The sequence below is a fragment of the Somniosus microcephalus genome, chromosome 6 (genome assembly GCF_052327205.1).
Source record: "Somniosus microcephalus isolate GS21.2 chromosome 6, FLI_Smic_1.0, whole genome shotgun sequence".
NCBI lineage: Eukaryota > Metazoa > Chordata > Chondrichthyes > Squaliformes > Somniosidae > Somniosus > Somniosus microcephalus.
In genome coordinates, this window is record NC_140992.1 from 38800818 (window position 1) to 38823005 (window position 22188).

Here is a 22188-nt window from a genome sequence, read left to right on the forward strand (position 1 = left end):
GTTAGGGGGGGGGGGGGGGGTGAAATCAGCCAGGATTTCTATTTCCTACATTACAACAATGACTACACATCAAAAGTACTTCACTTGCTGCAAGTGCTTTGGGATGTCCTGAGGTCATGTAATGCACTATATAAATGCAAGTCTTTCTTTCTGATCTCTATCCAGCAATCCCTGCAGGAAAGGCACATATGTGAATGTTGAATAAGGGAAGAACTGGGCTCAGCAATGATGCCCTCTAGGGTCAACTGCTCAATCACCATGCATTGTCGAGGAAAGCCTAGGAGTAATGTCCACTTGAGTGAAATGTAAGGGGTAAGGGGAAACAATGGAATTATATCACAGAAGAAAGAAGTCAGTTCATCCTGGAGAGAAGGGGAGAAAAGAAATAGAATATAAATATGTTCAATTGTTTTCAGAAAAGTGAGGTTTCTCATGTAGTCAAAAATGAATAATACATAATTTGTCTCTATTGAGTTTCACACAGATGTCTAACTCGACTTGAAGAGTAAACCACCTGTCCATAATTGTTCTGCAGCTTCAGGAAGATCACTCGAGACAGATTACATAACTACAGCATTGGAATAGAAAAATGGGGTAGTGGTGAGTTAATCAACCTTAGTCCTGTTCCCACTGTGCCTCTGAAGGATAAGAAACTCAGCCGACCTATTGCTGAGCTACATTGCAAATGTGAATGATAGAAAGTGATGTCACAGAAGGAGGCCATTCAGCCCATTGTATCTGTGCCAGCCGAAAAAGAGCGATCCAGCCTAATCCCACTTTCCAGCTCTTGGTCCGTAGCCCTGTAAGTTATGCCACTTCAAGTCCATAACCAAGTACTTTCTAAATGTGAAGAGGGTTTCTGCCTCTACCACCCTTTCAGGCAGTGATCTCCAGACCACCCCTCACTCTCTGGGTGAAAAACATTTCTCAACTCCCCTCTAATCCTTCTACCAATTACTTTAAATTACTTGACCTCTCTGCTAAGAGAAATAGGTCCTTCCTATGTACTCTATGTAGGCCCCTCTTTATACCCCTCAGTCTCTTCTATTCCAAAGAAAACAACACCAGCCTATCCAATCTTTCCTCACAGCCAAAATTCTCCAGTCCTGGCAACATCCTCGTAAATCTCCTCTGTACCCTCTCTAGTGCAATCACATCTTTCCCGTAATGTGGTGACCAGAACTGTATGCAGTACTCTAGCTGTGGCCTAACTAGTGTTTTGTACAGTTCAAGCATAACCCCCCTGTTCTTATATTCTATGCCTCGGCTAATAAAGGAAAGTATCCCTTATGCCTTTTTAACCACCTTATCTACCTGTCCTGCTACCTTCAGGGATCTGTGAACATGCACTCCACAGTCCCTCTGTTCCTCCACACTTCTCAGTATTGTAACATTTATTGTGTATTCCGTTGCCTTGTTAGCCCTCCCCAAATGCATTACTTCACACTTCTCTGGATTGAATTACATTTGCCACTTTTCTGCCCACCTGACCAGTCCATTCCTGCAGTCTACAGCTTTCTTCCTCACTATCAACCACACAGCCAATTTTTGTACCATCTGCAAACTTCTTAAATCATGCCCCCTACATTGAAGATGACACATTATCCAAATATACAGCACGTTCAACTACACTGCTTACAAGCATCAAAATGGTCTTCAAGTAGTAAACACTGCTTGTCACTTGTCTAAGCTGTAGCTGCCTCAGTAAGGGACAGTGAACATCTCCCAGCTTTTAAGTTGCTCACATTAACATTTGAGAAGGGAGGGGGAAATCAGTCACAATTTAAAATTAGTAAAAATTATTTGAATTTGGTATAAACTACAGCAATGTTAATTAGTTAAATGCCAGGACCAACCTAAAAAAGGGTATCAGGACTGCCAAAAGGAAACAGACACTGCGGATAGAGGATAATTTCCACAACAACTCGGACCCCCGGCGCATGTGGCAAGGCATCCAGTCCATCACTGACTACAAGAGCAAAAACACCAGCCCCCCGGTTAGCGATGCCTCCCTTCCGGAGGAGCTTAACAACTTCTACGCTCGTTTCGACAGGGACAACAGAGAGCCGGCTACCAAAGCCTTGCCACCCCCGGAAGACCAGGTGCTCACTCTGTCGACCTCCGACGCAAGGGGTGTTCTACGCGGAGTGAACACACGAAAGGCTGCTGGACCGGATAGCATCCCTGGACGGGTACTCAAGGAATGTGATCAGCTGGCTGATGTCTTCACCGCCATCTTCAATCTGTCATTGGCCCAGGCAGTAGTCCCTACATGCTTCAAGACCGCTACCATTATTCCTGTGCCAAAACAAACGGCTGTGACGTGCCTGAACGACTATCGACCTGTCGCACTCACACCCATCATAATGAAGTGTTGAGAGAGACTGGTCCTGGCTCACATCAAAGCCAGTGTTCCCGCCTCTCTTGACCAACACCAGTTTGCCTATCGTGCAAACTGATCAACGGAGGACGCAATCACAACTGCTCTACACTCCACACTGAATCACTTAGATGGTAAAGAGACCTACATCAGAATGCTGTTCATAGACTACAGCTCAGCATTCAACACTATCGTCCCCAACAAGCTGGCCACCAAACTCCAAACTCTTGGCCTGAACACTTCCCTCTGCAACTGGACGCTGGACTTCCTAACAAACAGACCCCAGTCTGTCAAATTAGGTAATCACACCTCCCCCCCCCCCCCCGACCCTGAACACAGGGGCCCCACAAGGATGTGTGCTGAGCCCCCTCCTCTACTCCCTCTTCACCCACGACTGTGTGGCTGTTCATGGAGGGTTCCAATACCATCATCAAGTTTGCGGATGATACCACGGTAGTAGGCCAGATCACCAACAACGATGAGTCAGCCTACAGGGAGGAGGTCCAGCATCTCGTGAAGTGGTGCGCCGATAACAACCTGGCCCTTAACATCAAGAAAACCAAAGAAATCATTGTGGACTTCAGGAAGTCTAAAGGCGGAAGTCACACCCCCATCCACATCAATGGGGCTGTGGTGGAAAGGGTGGACAGCTTTAAGTTCCTCGGAGTCCACATCACGGAAGACCGCTCCTGGTCCCTCAATACCTCCTCTCTGGTGAAGAAGGCCCAGCAGCGCCTATATTTCCTAAGGAGGCTGAAGGGATGTAACCTGTCACCCCTGATCCTCTCTAACTTTTACCGCTGCACAATAGAGAGCATCCTGACGAACTGTATCACAGTATGGTATGGCAGCTGTAGCCACTATGACCGAAAAGCCCTGCAGCGGGTAGTCAAAACTGCCCAACGCATTACCGGCACCCGGCTACCGACCATAGAGCACATATACCAGAAACGCTGTTTACGGAGGTCACGGTCCATCAACAAAGACCCTACCCACCCCAGCCACAGTCTGTTCGCCCTCCTGCCATCTGGGAGACGCTACAGATGCATTCGCACCCGTACGACCAGATTTAGGAACAGCTTCTTTCCCAGGGCTGTCATCCTACTGAACTCCACAAATAAACTCTAAAGCCTGCACATCTGCCAATGCACTTTATTATGGTTATGTTTATGTTAATGTATTACAAGCCAAATGTATGTTGAATGTTTAAATGTCTTAATCTAAATGTACACTCTCGGGAGCCACAAGCCTACATTTCATTGTACTGCACTTGTGCACTAACAATGACAATAAAAGATGATTTGATTTTGATTTGATTTTTTGACGTAACCAGTAGTATGTAAATCACCTAAGGTACATGGATGAGGTGATTAGAGCATGATAAAGATAGTGATAAATAACAAGCTGGCCCCTTCCTGACTAACAGTTGGAGAAATGGAAAGATATTAATTCTGATTAGAAAATGCTTAGGTCTTTTGCTGCATCCCTCATAAGAGACTGTCAACTAAGGTTGAAGCCCATGGAGTTGAAGGCAAATTATAGACCTGGTTAGGAAATTGGCTGAGCAGCAGGAGACAGGCAGTAGGGATAATGGGCAGGTACTCTAATTGGCAGGATGTGACTCGTGGTGCCCCGCAGGGTCTCAACTATTCACCGTATTTATTAACGACTTAGATGATGGGATAGAAAGCCACATATCCAAATTTGCCGATGACACAAACATAGGCGGCATTGTAAGCAGTGTAGATGGAAGAACAAAATTACAAAGAGATATTGATAGATTAAGTGAATGGGCAAAACTGTGGCAAATGGATTTCAAAGTAGGCAAGCGTGAGGTCATCCACTTTGGACCTAAAAAGGATAGAACAGGCTACTTACTAAATAGTGAAAAGCTAAAAACAGTGGAGGTCCAAAGACAGGGGTCCAGGTACATAGATCATTAAAATGTCACAAACAGGCTAATGGAATGCTGGCCTTTATATCTAGAGGACTAGAATACAAGGGGGTAGAAGTTATGCTGCAGCTATACAAAGCCCCGGTTAGACCACACCTGGAGCACTGTGAGCAGTTCTGGGCACCACACCTTAGGAAGGATATACTGGCCTTGGAGGGAGTGCAGCGGAGGTTTACCAGAATGACAACCAGACTCCAGGGGTTAAATTACAAGAGATTACACAAACTAAGGTTGTATTCCCTGGAATTTACATGGTTAAGGGGTGATTTGAGCGAAGTTTTCAAGATATTAAGGGGGACAGATAGGGTAGATAGAAAGAAACTATTTCCGTTGGTTGGGGAGTTTAGGACTAGGGAGCATAGTCTAAAAATTAGAGCCAGACCTTTCAGGAGTGAAATTAGGAAACACTTATACACAAAGGGTGGTAGAGGTTTGGAACTCTCTTCTGCAAATGGCCATTAATGCTAGATCAATTGTTAATTTTAAATATGAGATTGATAGATTTTTGTTAACCAAAGGTATTAAGGGATATGGGGCAAAGGTGGGTATGTAGAGTTAGGTTGCAGATCAGCCGTGATCTCATTGAATGGCAGAACAGGCTCAAAGGGCTAAATGGCCTACTCCTGTTCCTATGTTCCCATGTACATGGACAGTAGGAAATTGTTCAGTTTGCGATAATTCTGCACATGTTAAGCTCCATACGTTGTAGCGGTTTGTGGCTAACAGGACCTAGATGTCAATACCAATTTAAAATAAGTTCAATATTTCATTTGCATCTATTTTCCGTTACGACATAGGAACTATATATCTAATTTGTCGGGCAACTAGACCACTACCACAAATCTAACTAACCATAGAGTCAAACCTCCTTGTAACATTTAGCGTCTGTGCATGACCCGGGTTCCTGAAATGGCTCATGTACTGTTGGTTTTAATTAACTTTAGGCTCAATCCTCACAAAATTCTACATGCACTTCATCAAAATTTGTACTGTAGACATTTTCTCAATGTATTTTGACAAACTGTAACAAAGTGAAATATTGCACTTGCATCAGTCGGATAGCCAACTACACTAAACAGGAAACTATCACAACAGGTGCAAAAATTACTCAGTAACAGAAGAGTTGCAAATAAAAAACATTTTTATCAACATAACTTTTATAGACATTCCCTCCCATTTGTTAAACCCACATTTAGATTCAGTAAATGCAGATGTGGTGGATTTTCCCTTTGAATCCACTAACAAAAAAATATTAAATCTGTCCTAAAGGCCTGAATATTGTATTATTCACCTCCATACAGCCACTATTGCAGTAACCAACATACAGTATTCCAATTCCTTTCTCGTTGTTAACTGCTGTGAATCGTACAACATATTTTGAAAAAGCACACAATTTTTCCCTACAGTAAATAAGGCTACTGAGCAAGCACTGCAATCCAATTACTGAAGGTACAGTAGAAAATCAGTATTTTTGTTTCAGAAGGCACTTAAAATAAAAAAGGAAGATAGTGTCATTCTGTGAGGCTTCCTCCAGCTGTGTTGATTAATTGAATTTATATAACCGGTGCTGTGATAAATGAAGTAAGATAAACCAGTGGTATCAAACTCCAGTCTGATACACAATTTATCACAGTGCGATAATATCACAATTGAAGCTACTTCTTCTCCAATTACTGTCATAATCTACCATATTCAGGCAGGCACTATACGGCAATACCACCAATTACAGCAGGGTACTCCAGTTGTCCTTAGCACCTACGAGTTAACATGGAAAGCTGAAATGTCTGTTAAAATAAGTTGAGTTTCAAGCTTCAGTCAACAACTGTTGCAAATAATGAATGGCTGTCAGAATTTCACAATTAACGGATACAAGATGATCACCCGAACACCACAAAATAGATCTCTTTCATCTGCCACTGTGGGCCAGAATTTCCCTGATCCAACTTATGCCAAAATTACACTGATCTTGCCGACAGACAATTATGCTGAAATTTCCCGAGAATCTCATCAGTATACGTCAGAATGGAAAAACCAGCTTAAATCATCGGAAACAATCGGGGGCCATGGAAATCGTGAAACAGCACAGCACGTTTAAGAAAATAAAACTGTGGAAACTTTTCCCTTTTTAATGTAACAGGGCCTGATGCCATAAAAAAGCATTCAAAGATATACTAAATACAGTGCATCTCAGGGCCTTGGTGAGACAACATCTTGCGTATTGTGTGCAGTTTTGGTCGCCTTGTCTGAGGAAGGATGTTCTTGCCATGGAGGGAGTGCAGCAAAGATTCACCAGACTGATACCTGGGATGGCAGGAATGACGTATGAGGAGAGATTGGGTCGATTGGGCTTATACTCGCTGGAGTTTAGAAGAATGAGAGGGGGTCTCATTGAAACTTATAAAATTCTAACAGGACTAGACAGACTAGATGCAGGAAGGATGTTCCCAATGGCCGGGGAAGTCCAGATCCAGGGGTCACAGTCTAAGGATAAGGGGTAAGCCATTTAGGACTGAGATGAGGAGGAATTTCTTCACCCAGAGAGTGGTGAACCTGTGGAATTCTCTACCACACAAGGCAGTGGAGGCCAATTCATTAAATATATTCAAGGAGTTAGATATATTTCTTAAGGCTAAAGGGATCAAGGGATATGGGGAGAAGGCAAGGACAGGGTACTGAATTTGGATGATCAGCCATGATCTCATTGAATAGTGGAGCAGGCTCGAGGGGCCGAATGACCTACTCCTATTTTCTATGTTTCAGTAAGGAGAAATACATTATTTTACTAAAATGCTGTAAAACCCCTGCAATAGTGACTTCAGGACATGCTGCGCCTAAAATTTTGGGCGTAAATTTATGCCCATTCAGAACTGGCACCAATGCAGGAAACTAGCATTCTCTGATCTTTTGCATGAGGCGCGGAGCTATCTTAAGCCAAGTGGAGTTCCAGCAGACTTAATTTGGGAGTAGCACAAATGATCGAGGAAATTTGTGCGTAACCACGTTTCAGCATAAAACCAGTATAAATCAGTTACGTGCAAATTCCTCGGAAAAAGCAGTATTCCTACAATGTAGCTACATAAAAATGTTCCAGGAGAGTCTAGGCTCATATGCTTTTAAATGGTAGGTTTCCTGGATACAGAGTCTATCTACCATCTCTGCCTTTTAAGACTGGAACCATATGTGGAAAGAACTGACAGAAATTGGGCTAGATTTAAAACATTATTCCAGGGCAATGAACTCAGCCTGAGGTCAAAAGATGTCTAGCAGAATTACATATTAAACTTACATGAGCATAGTCAATATTCCTTCATAGACACTGAGGGAATACTTAAGGCACAGAGGGAATACTTAAGGAATTGTTCTCTGATTCAGGAAGAATTGGATTCCTATTTTCCAGGTAAAGGAAATTGTGCACAACAAGCTCCCACAAACAACAATTAATTAAATGACCAGATACAGGAAACTTTCTGGTATCCGGCACTGACCTGTTGCCGTTCCATCAAAACTGCCGGAGAAACCAGCGCTAATGTTAAAACATATGGAGCTTCTGAGCTCCGTGTGAAGCAACATACCCTGTTGCTTAGCAACAGCTTCAAAACAGTCGGCGTAGCTTGCAAGCGTCTCTGTAGCTAAGCAACAGCTTCAGCTAGACCTTGCAGAGCCACGACTGGTGAAAAAAAGCAACGAGAAGTAAAAAAACTTCTGAACCGCCTCCTGAATTTTGCCGGTGGATAGAGCTTTCTGGACATTTAACTCCTGTAATCTGTTTTAGGTGTTGGCAAGAACACTGGGAGAATTCCCCATCTCTTCCTCGAATAGTGCCGTGGGATCTTTTACATCCACCCAAGATGGCAGACGGGTATCGGTTTAATGTCTCATCGAAAGATGGCACCTCCAGCACTCCCTCAGTACTGCACTGAAGTGTCAGCCTAGATTATGTGCCCAAGTCTCTGGAGTGGGATTTGAACCCACAACCTTCTGACTCAAAACCAAGAGTGCTACCAACTGAGCCACAGCTGACACCAGCGTAGAGTTGAAGATCCTACTCTGATGTAATGTAAAAGAAAAAAGTGAGTTTACTAAAGTGTTTACATAAATTAATGACAAAGTTTTTTTCCCAACTATACACAGAAAAATACAGGCCTCAGTTGAGAGGATGTTCACACTAAGAGTAACAGGAATCAGTAAACCTACTCTTATTCCCTTTGAGAAAATCAAGTAAAGGCGTGTGCTGCCACTTGACTGATCTCCACATACAAATATATTGTTGAAGTTTTGCGTGCAGAATGCAACAAACATCAACAATTTGCATTTATATTGCATTTTTAACATAAGAATGTCCAAAAGTGCTTCACAAATGGAAAAAGTTACAGCAATAAAAACTGAGCCACAGAGGGAGAGCTGAGAATGAAAAACCTGGTCAAAAAAGATGGGTTTTGAGATGATTTTACAGAGGTGAGAGAGATGTGGAGATGCAAGTGTTTATGGAGGGATTTTCAGAGAGAGACGTTAAGGCAACTGAAAGGTGGGGCAAAGGGAGGAGATGCACAAAAAGCCAAAGTCAGAAAACTGCAGGAGGAGATTATAAGGCTGTAGGTGGTTGCAGAGATAGAGTGGGCAAGGCCATGGAGGGATTTGAAGACAAAGATAATAAATTTAATATACATTGGCAGGACAGGTAGCCAGTGAAGGTCAGCAAAGTGAGATAGGCAAAAAGGATTATATTTTGGAGAAGAGTGTTTGGAGGATGCAGCATCAGAGGTCAGCAAGGCGGCCATTGGAAAGATGGAGTCTAAAAGTGACAAAACCTCAGTTAAGGGCTTCAGTGGCGGAGGAGCTAGTAGGTTGCAGAGATGGAAATAAGCAGTCTTGGTATTGGATAGAATGTGGGGTTTGACTTTCAGCTCTGGGTCGAACAGGACACCTAAGGTTTGCAGGTTCAGCCTGAGTCAGTAACAAGTGAGCAAAGTTTATTGCAGGGACTTAATGTCAGGCAGGTGGTCAAAGAGTTAAAAAGGTAGTCGAGAGAAACTGGTGTTTTACGACAAATTCACAAGTCTTTTTCTATAGCCATGCAAGTCACTTAAACCAAGGAAATAAAAGAACTGCTTCAATCACTAAAGAAAATTAGTCTGGCTTTGAGGGTTTATGACCTGCTGCTTTCATACTTGGCCACTCCTTGGGGTGACGGTCTGGGGGCTTCCCAATATGGCTTTCAAGTTTTGGTGGTATTTCTTTGAAAATTCCCCTTTGGGAACATGTTTTATCATAGAGGGCTCCAACACTTCTAGGCCTGTTTCCATTTAAACCCTGGTACAACCCAATTCTCCATCAGGGAGAACTTCATCTGACTTATCTGAGCTGAACTGAACCCAGATGTTCCTTGTCAGACATTTTCAGCTACCTTTCAGAGTACAGCTTTAGGTAAATAACTGTAAAGTGGCCTAGTTACTGTGGTCAATCTTCTCAAAAAGTAATGCCTCAATGTGATAAACTGACACAAAATATTGACTGGTACGAATAATGCCTGTGCTGCCCAAAATGTTCATTTTACGTGAAAGTATCTGGGCGACACTGAAGAACAGTTTCAACAAATATGCTGCAGCAGGAAGAATAGATGGATATGGAGGCAGTAGAACTGGGCAATTTTTAAAAAATCATAATTGTATCTTGTACTTTTCTATTCAAAAGTAAACTTTTGACAGGTTTTTGAGATAGTTGACAGCCTAACATCTATGACAGCTCATTAACACCACCTTGCTCTCAAATTGCAATGCTGGTGCTACCAGTCCTCAGGCTTCTTACTTCAAGACTATTAAAAATATGGACACAATATATATGCAGATTGTCAAATTCTTCCAAATTTTTACTGAGCTTAGTTATTAACTCTGGTGGTTAACCCTAGAATTCTATGGATTTTGCTTGCCAAGAATACCAAACTACTGGCTCTGGTGACATTCCATGTGACATGCAAAATAAACACGATCTATTGGAGAATATACATTTTGGATATTGGTTTTCCACCTTATATAACATTCATTTACAGTATCTAGAATCCTACAAACAGAGATTGGTGCCAAAAAGAGAAAAATCCAGTTGTTAAAAATTTATAACAAACACTTCAATCACTGTTTCTTTTACAAGATTCATTTCTAGATCCTCCTCTTAACTGATGTAGCTGGTCTGTCTTGTAGTGCTTTTAAAATATTCCATTTGCACATTCATATGAATGCAATCAAATCAAGTTTCTATTCAAAAAACATACAGACCCAACACTTGCCAGAGGCAGAGGGAGCAGACATTTGGTGCAGTCCTGGGGAAAATGGCCACTTGAAGCACTTTCGCTGTCTGGATCTTTAATTATGAAGCTTCAGCATTCCTACAATTTTGCATTTCATAAATAGTGATATAAATTATATACCACTGAGTACTTCTACAGTGCTGTTACATTTTTTGGGCTTAATGAACCATTCTGTTAAAACCACACACTTGAATTAGGACAACTAAACAAGGTTGCCAGAAAACAAAATGTATGTGTCCACCTGTTGAAAAATCTATGCCAAGGTACACGGTATACTATGCCTTTTACTACAACTAGATAAATAAATATGCCATTGACCCCTGGTGGCAGTACACCAGTATTTCATCTTTGAGTTAAATACTCTTCATCAACAATGAACATCACACCCTTGGTCCATTGGGCACCAATTAGCAGTTGTACATTTGTCTCTAGATCAGGCCATCCTGCTCGCTAGATGGAGCAAAATATGCGGTAACTACTGACCTGAAAGATGAAAAAACAGAAAGATACCTAGAAAGAGAACAACATCCTATCATACAGAGGAAGAAATGAAAACTTTTTTTCTGAATTGCACGAGTGCCCTCTAGTGTAAAAGCTGTGACGTTGCAGTCACTTCTACAAACCTATTTAAAACTGCAACTTTTATACATGTATTCTCTCTCTCGCTAAGGTTAGTCATTTCATCTTTTAATCAGGAAGTGATCAAAATATATTGAACTTTTCACTTTTCTCCCTATGCTGCTGGCCAGTACAATTCCCCTTTCAGTCGGAGCCTGTCTGTCTAGGTCAGAGATTTCTTCCTGATAACAGTAAGTGCTTCTAGATGATCACATAGAAGCCAAGAATCGAGTAACAACCACATGAAAACTAAGTCAGTCTTTCCCTTCCCCAACAAGTTGTGCCTCAATCTTGCACAGCTGCACTGACCTAATGAAATTCATGAACCGAGGCAAACAAGCATGTCTGGCTGTGGGAGTGGGACTGGAAATGGACCAGTGTAAACATCCAGTTTCCAAGACATGCCAACTACACCAGGCTGTGATAGTAAAAATTACTTGTGCAGACTTTTACCAACTTTCATCAATAATCACCCATGTTTTTCCCATTATACTAGTAAACCAAATGCTTTTAAAAATAAAATAAAATCTATGGAACAGTGAATTCTGGCAGTTCTACAGTCTTATTTTCAAGATCTGTTATTACATGTTTTAGGTCACTTTATTCAAGGCCCAAAGGTTTAACTTACAGACAGAAACCAAGTCAACATTTGTTTTATTATAGATACACCGTCAAAACTTACTTTAGAAATGCAGCAAAGGAAAAGAACTGATAAGGAAAGAGACCAAAATGAAACAGTTCTACTGATCCCGAGTCAGCATATGTCAGCAGTCATGACATGCTCCAAAAGAAACTGTTTCTTTCTAGCAACATGACAATCCATGATCAAATGCATGGCAACAGAAAATGCTGAAAACACTCAGCAGGCCAGGCAGCATCCGTGGAGAGAGAGAAAAACGTTTCAGACCTGTGATCCTTTGTCAGAACTGGAAAAAGTTAGAGATGTAACAGGTTTTAAGCAGGTGCAGAGGCAGAGAAAGGGGGGCGAGGGGGAGGAAGGAACAAAAGGAACGGTCTGTGCTAGGGTGGTTAAACGTTGCAAATGGGGATGGCAGAATCATCAACAGCTGCCATGTGAAAAAATAGGGGCGGGGGTTATAGTCTGAAATTGTTGAACTCAATGTTGAGTCCAGAAGGCTGTAAAGTGCCTAATCGAAAGAGGAGGTGCTGTTCTTCGAGCTTACATTGAGCTTCATTGGAACAGTGTAAGAGGCCGAGGACAGAGAGGTCAGAGTGGGAGTGGAACGGAGAATTAAAGTGACAAGCGACCGGAAGCTCGGGGTCACCCTTACGGACTGAGCGAAGGTGTTCCGCAAAGCGGTCACCCAATCTGCGTTTGGTCTCCCCAATGTAGAGGAGACCGCATTGTGAACAGCGAATACAGTATACTAAATTGCAAGTACAAGTAAATCACTGTTTCACCTGAATGTAGGTTGGGCCTCTGTTCAAGGAAGAAGCGGAGCACCCTCAGGCCGTCCTGGTGGGGGATGGAGGTGTAGAGGGATTGGACGTCCAGTGAAAAGGAGACGGTTGGGGCCAGGAAACTGTTAAAGTGGCGGAGGGCGTCGGAAGAGTCGCGAATGTAGGTGGGAAAAGACTGGACAAGGGGAGGAAAAAATAGAGTTGAGATAGGAAGAAATCAGTTCCGTGGGGCAAGAACAGGATGAAACTATGGGTCTACCAGGGCAGCCCTGTTTGTGGCTATCTCTGACTGGACCAAGACCCCACTACAAAACATCAAGCCATTGTTTCCAAGACTGTCACTGATCTCATCTCCTCTGGAGATCTTTCTTCCATGGCTGTCAACCTCATTGTCCCCCAACCCTGCACAGCCCGCTTCTACCTCCTTCCCAAGCCCATCCACCACCAAAAGGGTTTTGACCCAAAACGTTGACTCTAATTTCTCTCCACGGATGTTGCCTGGCCTGCTGAGTTTTTCCAGTATTTTCTGTTGTTATTTGGGCCCTAGCTATGCCTGTCTTTTAGTGGGATATGTAGAACATTCTTTGTTACAGTCCTACTCAGGTCCCCTCCCTCACCTCTTTTTCCAGTACATTGATGACTGTATCGGTGCCGTTTCCTGCTCTCGCCCGGAACTAGAAAATTTCATTCACTTTGCTTCCAATTTCCACCCTTCCCTCACCTTCACATGGTCCATCTCCGACTCTTCCCTTCCCTTCTCTGTCTCCATTTCTGGGGACAGGCTATCGACAAACATTCACTATAAGCCCACTGACTCCCACAGCTACCTGGACTACACTTCCTTCCACCCCGCTTCCTGTAAGGACTCGATTCCATTCTCCCAGTTTCTCCGTCTCCACTGCATCTGTTCTGACGATGCCACCTTCCATACTAGTGCTTCCAATATGTCTTCCTTTTTCCTCAACCGAGGATTCCCCTCTACCGTGGTTGGCATGGCCCTCGACTGTGTCTCTGCCTCTGCACCTGCTTAAAACCTGTTACATCTCTAACTTTTTCCAGTTCTGACAAAGGGTCACAGACCTGAAACATCAACTTGGTTTCTCTCTCCACGGATGCTGCCTGGCCTGAGTGTTTCCAGCATTTTATGTTGTTATTTCAGATTTCCAGCATCCGCAGTATTTTGCTATTGTATCAAATGCATGGCTGTGTGTTAGGGCAAAATACCCCCAAGAAACATCTTCATCAGTTTTTGGGAACTTCCTGTGATATCAGCAAGCAGGTGCCTGCACTATTCCCTAGTAGCTGAATAAATGGGAAACAATGAAAAGTATTAATTCCCATCTGATACCTTCAGCGAACCACAGATCAAATACAAAACGATTGTCACCTATCCTGCAACCCCGTTCACCTGAAGGCTACACTTGGCCGACCCAAAGGAGATCAAATGGTAAAAATGTTTTTTAAATTGTGTTTTCTATTACTTTCCTCAAATGTAAGAGTACCGAATTGCTCGGCAATGTAGGACTGAAAGGATGCGATATACAGTATAATTTTTCCCTGGTGATGTTTAGAATTGTAATATTTACAGCACAGGAGATCATTCTCTCAATGTGGCATGTCAGTGCTAGCTCTTCAACTGGAGCTATCTACTCGAATCCCAGTTCCCCGCTATTTATCTGTATCCTTTTGTATATGTCTTTTTCAAATACCTATATGATATTCCCTTTTAAATGGCTCTGTAATCCCTACCTTAATATCATACTTGCGATAAAGCATTCCATGTTCAAATAACCCCCTGTAAGAAAAGTTTCTTCTATCTTCCCACATTGTCCTTCTAATAATTATCCTGAGTATATGCCCCCTTGTTATCCATTTGACAACCAATAGAAACAATCTTAGCCTATTCACCCTCTTAAAAACTTTCAGAAATGTTAAAACCTCCAGTCACAGACAAATGAACATTTAATTAGAAATGTATTCCGCTTTGCACACAACCGCTTTACACAACAGCCTGGGCCTGGCCAAAGTGGCCATCAACTGGTCCAGGCAGCCAGCGGCCGACGGGGTCGTTCATCCTGACTGCCTGCCTCTCTTCCACGGCCATGTTCGCCCTGGTGATGGAGCACGCGGTGTCTGCCAGCACACTTGGGGCCTTCCGCCACCGGTGGGCACCGCAGGGGCTGGAGTGCATTATCACCACTGGCAAAAAAAATGTAATTTAATTTATTAAGTTTCCTTTCATGTATTTTTGTTAATTTACAGTTTATTTGTTTATTGTTCGTACCCAAAAGAGTACACAACAGCCCGCTATGGGGACACCTGGAACTTTGAATTAAGAACATACCCAGGATCAGGATGGTCTCATCGGTCCGAATCTCCTCTTGCAGCAAATGTTCAAAGTGGGAAAATGCCCCAAACCACTCAAAGGTTTCTTCATGGCGGTAGCGGTCATCCCAGTAATCCTGATCCTTGTATCGCGAGTTACTACTGGGCAAATGATCCATTTTTTAAAAGGAGTCTTCAGTGGAGGAAAAGGCGCACACAGCTTTGATCCTTTTCCCAAAGTTTAGACTCGATTCAGATCCTTTTCTCTCCTAATATCCCAGCCCAAGTTAGATCACGTCCCTTTCTCTTATCCCAGCTCAGGTTGTGTTGGTCTCTTTCTTTGCTCTTATCCCAGGTTGAACAGGGTCCACCCCTCCTTCTTGATTTAGGTTATATCTGATCCCGATCTCCTGTTGTCCTGCTCAGGCTGTATCTGGTCCCTTTCTCTCCTTTACCTCAGCTCAGTTTGCATTAGACCCCTCTCATTCCTGTTATTCCAGGTCAGACCCCTCTCGTTCTCCAAGGTCAGGCTGTATTTTGGTCTCCTACTATCCTGGGTCACACTTTATCCCAAGCCAGGTTACTCTCTCCTGTTTCAGCTGTATGGAGTCCCTACCTCTCCCGCTATCCCGGGTCACACTGTATTGGCTCTTCCTCTCCCGGTATATATCTCGGGTCCGCCTGTCCCCTCTGGTATCCCCCTTTCCTCTGCAGCTCACATTTAGTTCCCACTCCTGTTCGGAGAGCGGAAACTATTATTTTATGTCTTTGAGTTAAAAGCCTTGGCTGTACCGGCTCGAGCTCAGGGGGTTCTGTTGGCCGTTGTTTTTTCCTCGGAAAGTTTGAATGTTTTGAGCCGCCGCGTGCTCCGGCCCACGTGACCCCGGCGCCAGCACAAATGAGTCCGCTGGAAACCCGCAGCGAAGACCAACGGGTCCCACTCAATGTGGGAAATCAAACCAAGTTCTGGCGGAAGGTCGTCGCATCGACCTGAAACGCTAACTCGTCGTTTCCCTCTTCACAGCGGATGCCTGACCTGCTGAGCGTTTCCAGCATTTATTTCAAATTATAAACATCATTGAATAAATCCGCCCCGTGGCAAAGATTAGTTCTGATAGAGGGGCGAATTGACATTCATGGTCAATGTTCACCTTTTTTTTGCAAGTTATAAAATAGCTTTCTATATCCTTTAAATGCATTTTACAATATATTTTCTTATAAAGCACAAATACGAAGAGTTTTAACACGAATAAAACAGTGACAAACTGCTTTTTCAGTTGAGGGAATTTTTTTTGTACTAGTGACCACTGTACTCAATTTCAGATTAGTTGACTGAAACTAGATGCACATTCACAAATCGGTGCAAACTGAGTTAACCCACTAAAGGAAGCAAGACAGAAAGAGGGAAAGCAAGAATTTTAAACAAAAGTTTCCAACTGAAGTCCAGCAATCTTTCTCATTTGACCCAAAATTGTTCATTAGACATCACTAACTATAGAGCGCAGAAACACACTTTGGATGTCCATATTGTATTCGTCCAAAACCTGATAAATAATTCAGATTTTAAAAAAAAATCAACTACTTCGAAGATGTGGGCTCTATTACCCCAAAATATTCCATCTCTGTGGAGAAGATTTCAAGTGCAAATAAATCGAATGACATCTCTTTAAAATATGCACTTCAGATGCATTCCACATTTTAATAATGACAGGTGAACAGTTCCCAGCCACGATCTGATTGAATGGCGGAGCAGGCTCGAGGGGCCGAGTGGCCCAAATGTTCACAACCAGTTTGCAAATGTTAACTTTTTATAACATTTAGCGTCAGTCATTATACTCGAGGGTTACATATTAAAAAGGCGTCAGTGCGATTGTGGAGGGAACGGTTGAGTGGGTGGGGAAGGGTTTCTGAGTAGAGCGGGTGAGAGGTGAGAGGGTAACGCTGCCACATCTCCTCTCCTCGGCTCCCGGCCCCGTTGTCGCTCCTTGTTCGCCGTCTTCCGGTTCATGTTCATGGGGAGGAGAGATGCTGAAAGGTGCGAGTTGGAAGTCGAAGGCCCGCGCGGCCCCCTCCGGCCGGAGCCAGGCCCTGAATTACCTCGGGGAGCTGTGGCAGCAGAAGCGCTGGATCTTATTCAAACCGCAGTACACGCTGCCGGTGGCCGCCTGCCTCTGGCTGGCTGAGATCTGTGTCAACCTCTGGGTCATTCGGAGAGTGTCTTGTAAGTAAAGACAGCGGTTAGATCGTGAACGGTGCAGACGGGAAGCAGTCAGTCCACTGCTGTTCGTGTTGATGTTATAAACCTGCTCACAGCTGAAGGAGGCATGTTTTTTTCTCCGTTGATGGTACACTGGGAATTAAGGGCTCTCTACGTGGGAGTCCTCCCTTTATCTATTGGGGACTTGGCCTGGAGGGTGTTGCATGGAGCATTCCCGTGCAATATGGTTTTAAGTCAGTGCACGGATTCCCAGGCCGCCTGCCTTTTCTGCGGCCTGGAGGAGTCCGTGTTCCTTGTCTATACAGAATGTGAGAGGTTACAGCCCCTCTTCCTTTATTTGAAGGGGCTGTTCCTCGATTTTTGGCTGCACTTCAGTCCCACGCTCCTGATCTACGGTCACCCGGTGCGGAGGGGAGCGGGCAGGTTGGAGGACCTCCTTGTAGGCCTGCTCCTGGGCCTGGATAAAAGAGCCATCAATTGGTCCAGGCAGCGGGCGGTCGAGGGGGTCGTCCAGCCGGATTGCCTGCCTCTCTTCCGCGGCCATGTTCACGCCCGGGTGGCCCTGGAGATGGAGCACGCGGTGTCCGCCGGCACGCTTGAGTATTTCCACGACCGGTGGGCGCCGTGGGGACTGGAGTGCATCATCAACCCGGAAAACCAAATTTTAATTTGATTTGTTAAGTTTTAGTTGAACTTTTGTTAATTTACAGTCCAATTTGGGTTTTTTTTTGGTCCAAACTAAAAGAGGACCCTCTGTTGAGCACCTCATTCTCAGCATTGCTGGCTGTGCAGCTGCCTCAGTCAGCAGGAGGAGCAGACAAGGAGAAGGAGCAGCCAAACCAGGAGAGTGGACTAGAGTGGTGGTCTCCTGACCAGGAAGAGGAAGACAGCGGTTAGATCGTGAATGGTGCAGACGGGAAGCAGTCAGTCCACTGCTGTTCGTGTTGATGTTATAAACCTGCTCACAGCTGAAGGAGGCATGTTTTTTTCTCCGTTGATGGTACACTGGGAATTAAGGGCTCTCTACGTCTTAAGTCCTCCCTTTATCTATTAGGGACTTGGCCTGGAGGGTGTTGCATGGAGCATTCCCGTGCAATATGGTTTTAAGTCAGTGCACGGATTCCCAGGCCGCCTGCCTTTTCTGCGGCCTGGAGGAGTCCGTGTTCCGTGTCTATACAGAATGTGAGAGGTTACAGCCCCTCTTCCTTTATTTGAAGGGGCTGTTCCTCGATTTTTGGCTGCACTTCAGTCCCACGCTCCTGATCTTTGGTCACCCGGTGCGGAGGAGAGCGGGCAGGTCGGATGACCTCCTCGTAGGACTGCTCCTGGGCTTGGCCAAAGTGACCATTAACTGGTCCAGGCAGCGGGCGGTCAAGGGGGTCGTTCGGCCCGACTGCCTGCCTCTCTTCCGCAGCCCTGGAGATGGAGCACGCGGTGTCCGCCGGCACGCTTGAGGCCTTCCATGACCAGTGGTCGCCGCGGGGACTGGAGTGCATCATCACCCCGGCCAACGAAATCTTAATTTAATTTGTTAAGTTTTATTTAAAGTTATTTTAGTTAAAGTTTATTTGTTTAACCACCCAATCAAAAAAAAAAGTACACTGGGAATTAAGGGCTCTCTACGCAGGAGTTCTCCCTTTATCTATTGGGGACTTGGCCTGGAGGGTGTTGCACGGAGCAGTCCCGTGCAATAAAGTTTTAAGTAGGTGCACGGATTCCCAGGCTGCCTGCCTTTTCTGCGGCCTGGAGGAGTCCGCGTTCCATGTATATACAGAATGTGAGAGGTTACAACCCCTCTTCCATTATTTGAAGGGGCTGCTCCTCGATTTTTGGCTGCACTTCAGTCCCACGCACCTGATCTTTGGTCACCCAGTGCGGAAGGGAGCGGGCAGGTCGAGGGACCTCCTCATAGGACTGCTCCTGGGCCTGGCTAAAGTGGCCATCAACTGGTCCAGGCAGCGGGCGGCCGAGGGGGTCATCCGGCCCGACTGCCTGCCTCTGTTCCGCGGCCACGTTCACTCCCGGGTGGCCCTGGAGATGGAGCATGCGGTGGACACGGCAGGGACTCGAGTGCATCATCATCCCCAGCAACCAAATTTTAATTTAATTTGTTAAGTTTCATTTAGGCCTAGAAATTCAGTTGTTTGCGCCAGCCGCTAGCGCCTTAGGAGGAGATGTGGGGCGCTAGGCGGCTAGCGGCCGGGCGCAGCGCGATCTGCGCCTCTCCCCAACTTCAGTAAAGATTTAGCGGCGGCGCAAAGCCTTTGCGCGCGCAGATCCTGACGTCATTTCATCGTGCAACGCCCTTTGTGCGCCCCAAACCGGAAATTCAGTGGCGCCGGCATATTGTGCGCCTGGCGCCCCTAGCGACTGGTAGAGGGGAACGGTTCCCGGGCGCGGGGGGTGCAAATTAAAGGGCACTCCTCCTGCAGTAGAAAAGGCAGCCATTTTGCAAAACTCCTTCTTTGTGAGAGACGGATCTTTGCAGAGAGACAAATGTAGAGAGCTTTCTGGTTTGGCTCAACACTCGCACAGGTACTTGTGGCTTCAGGCCACAGCTTTGCACTTGTCTTTAACTTCAGAGCCATATCATTGATTGGAAACATATAATGGGGCTGCAATGGGTGCAAACGTTGGCCTTCTCCATTGCATTCAAAGGGCTCAGAGACGCCATGAGAGAGTGGCAGTCAAACAAATCCACCCTCCCCCTTTAAGAGCTCACCGGCGCCAGAGTGTCTGCCGTCAATCAGCCACTCGCCGCACCTGCGCTGCGCCCGCCCTCGGGGGTATCGCCCCGGGCCGCCAGCTTAGCGCCTAATGATAGTCATGCATCGCCTGTTTTAGCGCAGCAGCAACCTCTTGGGGCGATGCCACTGAATATCGGCGAAGGTGGTGCGAAATTGCGCCGGGCGCAAACTTTAGCGGCCGCCCGGCTGTAGCGCCCCAAACGTGGCTATACTGAATTTCTAGGCCTTAATGCTTTAAGTTACAGTCTATTTGTTTATAGGTTGCTCAAAAGAGTACACTGGGAATTGAAGGTTTCTCATCTGGTACATTTGGTTTGTGAAAGAATTGACCATGTTGAGCAGCATGATGGCTTGAGCATCGCAGTTCCCAATCTCAGCCACAGAATGGGGTGTGAGTAACAAGCGATCACCATGGCATCCTCTGGCGTGGGAATGGGACAAGATAGCCTATTGTGGCTGGCAACAGATGTCGCTCAGTAACCAGTCAAATGGGATATTTGCAGAGAATGGAAGTAGGCAGTCTGCCTGCCATTTTCTACAGCAAAATTGTGCAGTTAGTATACTGAAAACAGAAGTTAAGTAAGGAATTCACAATGTTAATAAATGGCTATTGAAGTGATCATCATATTGATATGACACTGGATACTTTTTTGGAATATGTTTCTGAAAATCGCACGTCAGTAAAATAAAAAATATGTTGGGCCGGATCTTGCTGGAAAAATAATGCATGTAAAGGGCCGGAGACAAAGGAAAAGTAAAAATAATAATTTTAAATTTGATATTTTTTAAATCTCCAACAATTAATTACCGGAAGGAATGAGATTCCACCGTTTAAATTGTTCACTTTCTGGGCCAGAGAGGTTGATCATTAACAATTATGTTAAAAGGATACTTGTGCTATTAATTACTAGACTTTCTGTGGTGAGATTAATGTGCAAATCCAGCAAGTTCTTAAAAATTACAGGGAAGCTAAGAGTGAGATGCTGTTTGCGCGAAGCAAACGGTGGAGCTACGTAAATCGGCCGGCCAATTCTAAAGATTTGCAAGTCGCGGTGTACCTCCTAATCCCCTGAATTTGCTGGACAATTTTCACATTAATAACAGCACGCGTCGTTCACATGCTGTCATTTTCTCAGCAAGATCCAGCCCAACTAGGCATGCCATTATTACTATGCAAATCGCCCAGCGAGTTCAGACGATTAAGAAATACGCCGTGAGTTACGACTCTCCAGAACTTGCTGGTCAATTTACGCTGCTCCGCACAAACAGCATCTCGCCCTTAGCCTCCCTGTTATTTTGAAGAAATTGCTTGATTTGCACATTAAACTCGCCACAATGTTAAGTCTGGTAATTAAGAGCGTAAGTACCTTTTTTAATGACATGGTAATTGTTAATGCAATGTCAATCAAACTCACTGGCCCAGAAAGGGAACAATTTAAAGTGTTCAATCTCGTTCCTGCAGAGATTTTAAAAATGTCAAATTAAAAGTAATTTTTTTTTCTTGCTTTTCCTTTCTATCTCTTTCTCTCGCTCACTCTCAATCCACTCTTTCTTTCTTTCCCTCTCTTTGTTTCTCTTTCTGTACCTGATTTGACTCTAATTCACCCTCCTTCTCCATTGTTCATCTGTTTCTTTCTCAATCCTTAAATCTAATTGATTAAGGAGATTCGCTGTTGGTCTCGCCATTATCTTAAGGTCCCAGAAGCCCTGTTGCCCTGCCCGTTATCAACTCACGCCTCCAGCAAGTCTTGGTGCAAAAAAGTTTGAGCTGAAGGATGCAGGAAAAAGTCTAACTAATGCCACAAGCCAGCAAGGTCCGACCCATTGTATATAATCATGCTACAGCAGCTACTAGAGTTTGGACTTGATGTCACTCTGCAGTCTAATTTTTAGAGCAGGCTGTTCCTGTAAATTAATTTGACCCCTCTCCTCCAGAGGAGGTGGCAGTGCTGCTTTTGTTTTGGAGTGATGCTTATCATATTTTTCACTGATGCAAAATGTCCACCAGAAACAGAAAACAAGAAGTTGCTCCAGTTTCCCAGCTCAACAATACACCATGGCTCAAGGTCAAACAAATTGCTTCAGCCCAAAAATTGCTTTGCCCCCCAGCATAGTGGCACGGTGGCATAGTGGTTAGCACTGCTGCCTCACAGCGCCAGGGACCCGGGTTCGAATCCGGCCTCGGGCGACTGTCTGTGTGGAGTTTGCACATTCTCCCCGTGT

At 44.7% G+C, this 22188-nt stretch overlaps 2 protein-coding genes across 2 annotated transcripts in view; one reads left to right on the forward strand and one right to left on the reverse strand.

Moving 5' to 3' along the window:
* ece2a (endothelin converting enzyme 2a) overlaps nt 1–16622 on the reverse strand; it is a 328286-nt gene extending 311664 nt beyond the window's left edge. Inside the window, exon 1 of the mRNA XM_085990059.1 lies at nt 15020–16622. Coding sequence (XP_085846185.1) covers nt 15020–15179 — 160 coding nt within the window. The 5' untranslated portion in view covers nt 15180–16622. The remainder of the gene's footprint in view (nt 1–15019) is intronic.
* Nucleotides 16623–16928: 306 nt separating this feature from the next.
* The window catches only part of alg3 (ALG3 alpha-1,3- mannosyltransferase), a 49040-nt gene continuing 43780 nt past the window's right edge, over nt 16929–22188 (forward strand). The window contains exon 1 of the mRNA XM_085990060.1: nt 16929–17221. Within this exon, the coding sequence (XP_085846186.1) occupies nt 17026–17221 (196 nt within the window). The 5' untranslated portion in view covers nt 16929–17025. The remainder of the gene's footprint in view (nt 17222–22188) is intronic.